General features: G+C 76.2%; 1 protein-coding gene across 1 annotated transcript; it reads left to right on the top strand.

The window, feature by feature from the left end:
- Positions 1-61: 61 nt before the first annotated feature.
- MNEG_15861 (hypothetical protein) lies at positions 62-515 on the top strand (the record flags this gene model as incomplete). Its single annotated transcript, XM_014035667.1, has 2 exons — positions 62-311; positions 502-515. 2 exons carry the CDS (start codon positions 62-64, stop codon positions 513-515), a joined length of 264 nt encoding a protein of 87 aa, XP_013891121.1.
- Positions 516-734: the final 219 nt, after the last annotated feature.

Raw genomic sequence — 734 nt, 5'->3', positions numbered from 1 at the left:
CCGCCCCACCCCGCAAATCGGTGTCTCAGGTGGCTTCCCTTTGGACGGCTTCGGCGGCCCCATGGGCGCCCTCGGCGGCGGCGGCGGCGGCGACCTGCGCGCCTTTGCCAACTTTGGCGGCGGCGGCGTCGCGCGCCTCCACGGCGGCGTCCCGCTGCCCGGCGGCGGCATGATGCTGCGCGCCGGCCCCGGCGGCGCCGGCGGCGGCTGGTTCGCGCCGGCGGGGGGCCCGCGGCGCGGGGCGGCGCCGGGCGCGCCGGGGGCGGGGGTGTGGGACGAGACGGGGGCCGTGATGGATGAGGAGGAGCTTGGTGAGAGAAGCTGCGGGGCAGCTGCTGGAGGCGGCCGGGGTCGCTGGGGGTCTTGGTGGTCGCCCTGGGGTAGCCCTGGGTCCTGCATCACTCGGGGCCTGCAGACCAGCATTGCATTAACCGGCATGCCGCTTCGGCTGATATCAGCCCGTCGCTGTCTTCGCGCGCCCCCGACGCACATCACGCTCAGCGGCCCGCAACTAACTACTTCGCACCGGCCTTGGCCCGCGGTCTCTTCAAATCCCCCCCTGAAACGACCAAGATCGTGGCACCGCGGGGGCGCGCGACTTCCATTGGCTGTCGGACGGCGCCGGCGCCTTCGACCTCGCACCTGGCGCCGACGCGCGCGCCGCCGCGCAGCGCCGCATCCGCGTGCGCGTCGCGGACCCGCTCGGCGCCGCGGCGGCGGGCGCGGCGTCCGCG

This window comes from Monoraphidium neglectum (assembly GCF_000611645.1).
Source record: "Monoraphidium neglectum strain SAG 48.87 unplaced genomic scaffold scaffold05736, whole genome shotgun sequence".
NCBI lineage: Eukaryota > Viridiplantae > Chlorophyta > Chlorophyceae > Sphaeropleales > Selenastraceae > Monoraphidium > Monoraphidium neglectum.
The sequence above is the reverse complement of the archived record's forward strand: the minus strand, read 5'-3'. Positions and strand labels throughout refer to the sequence as shown.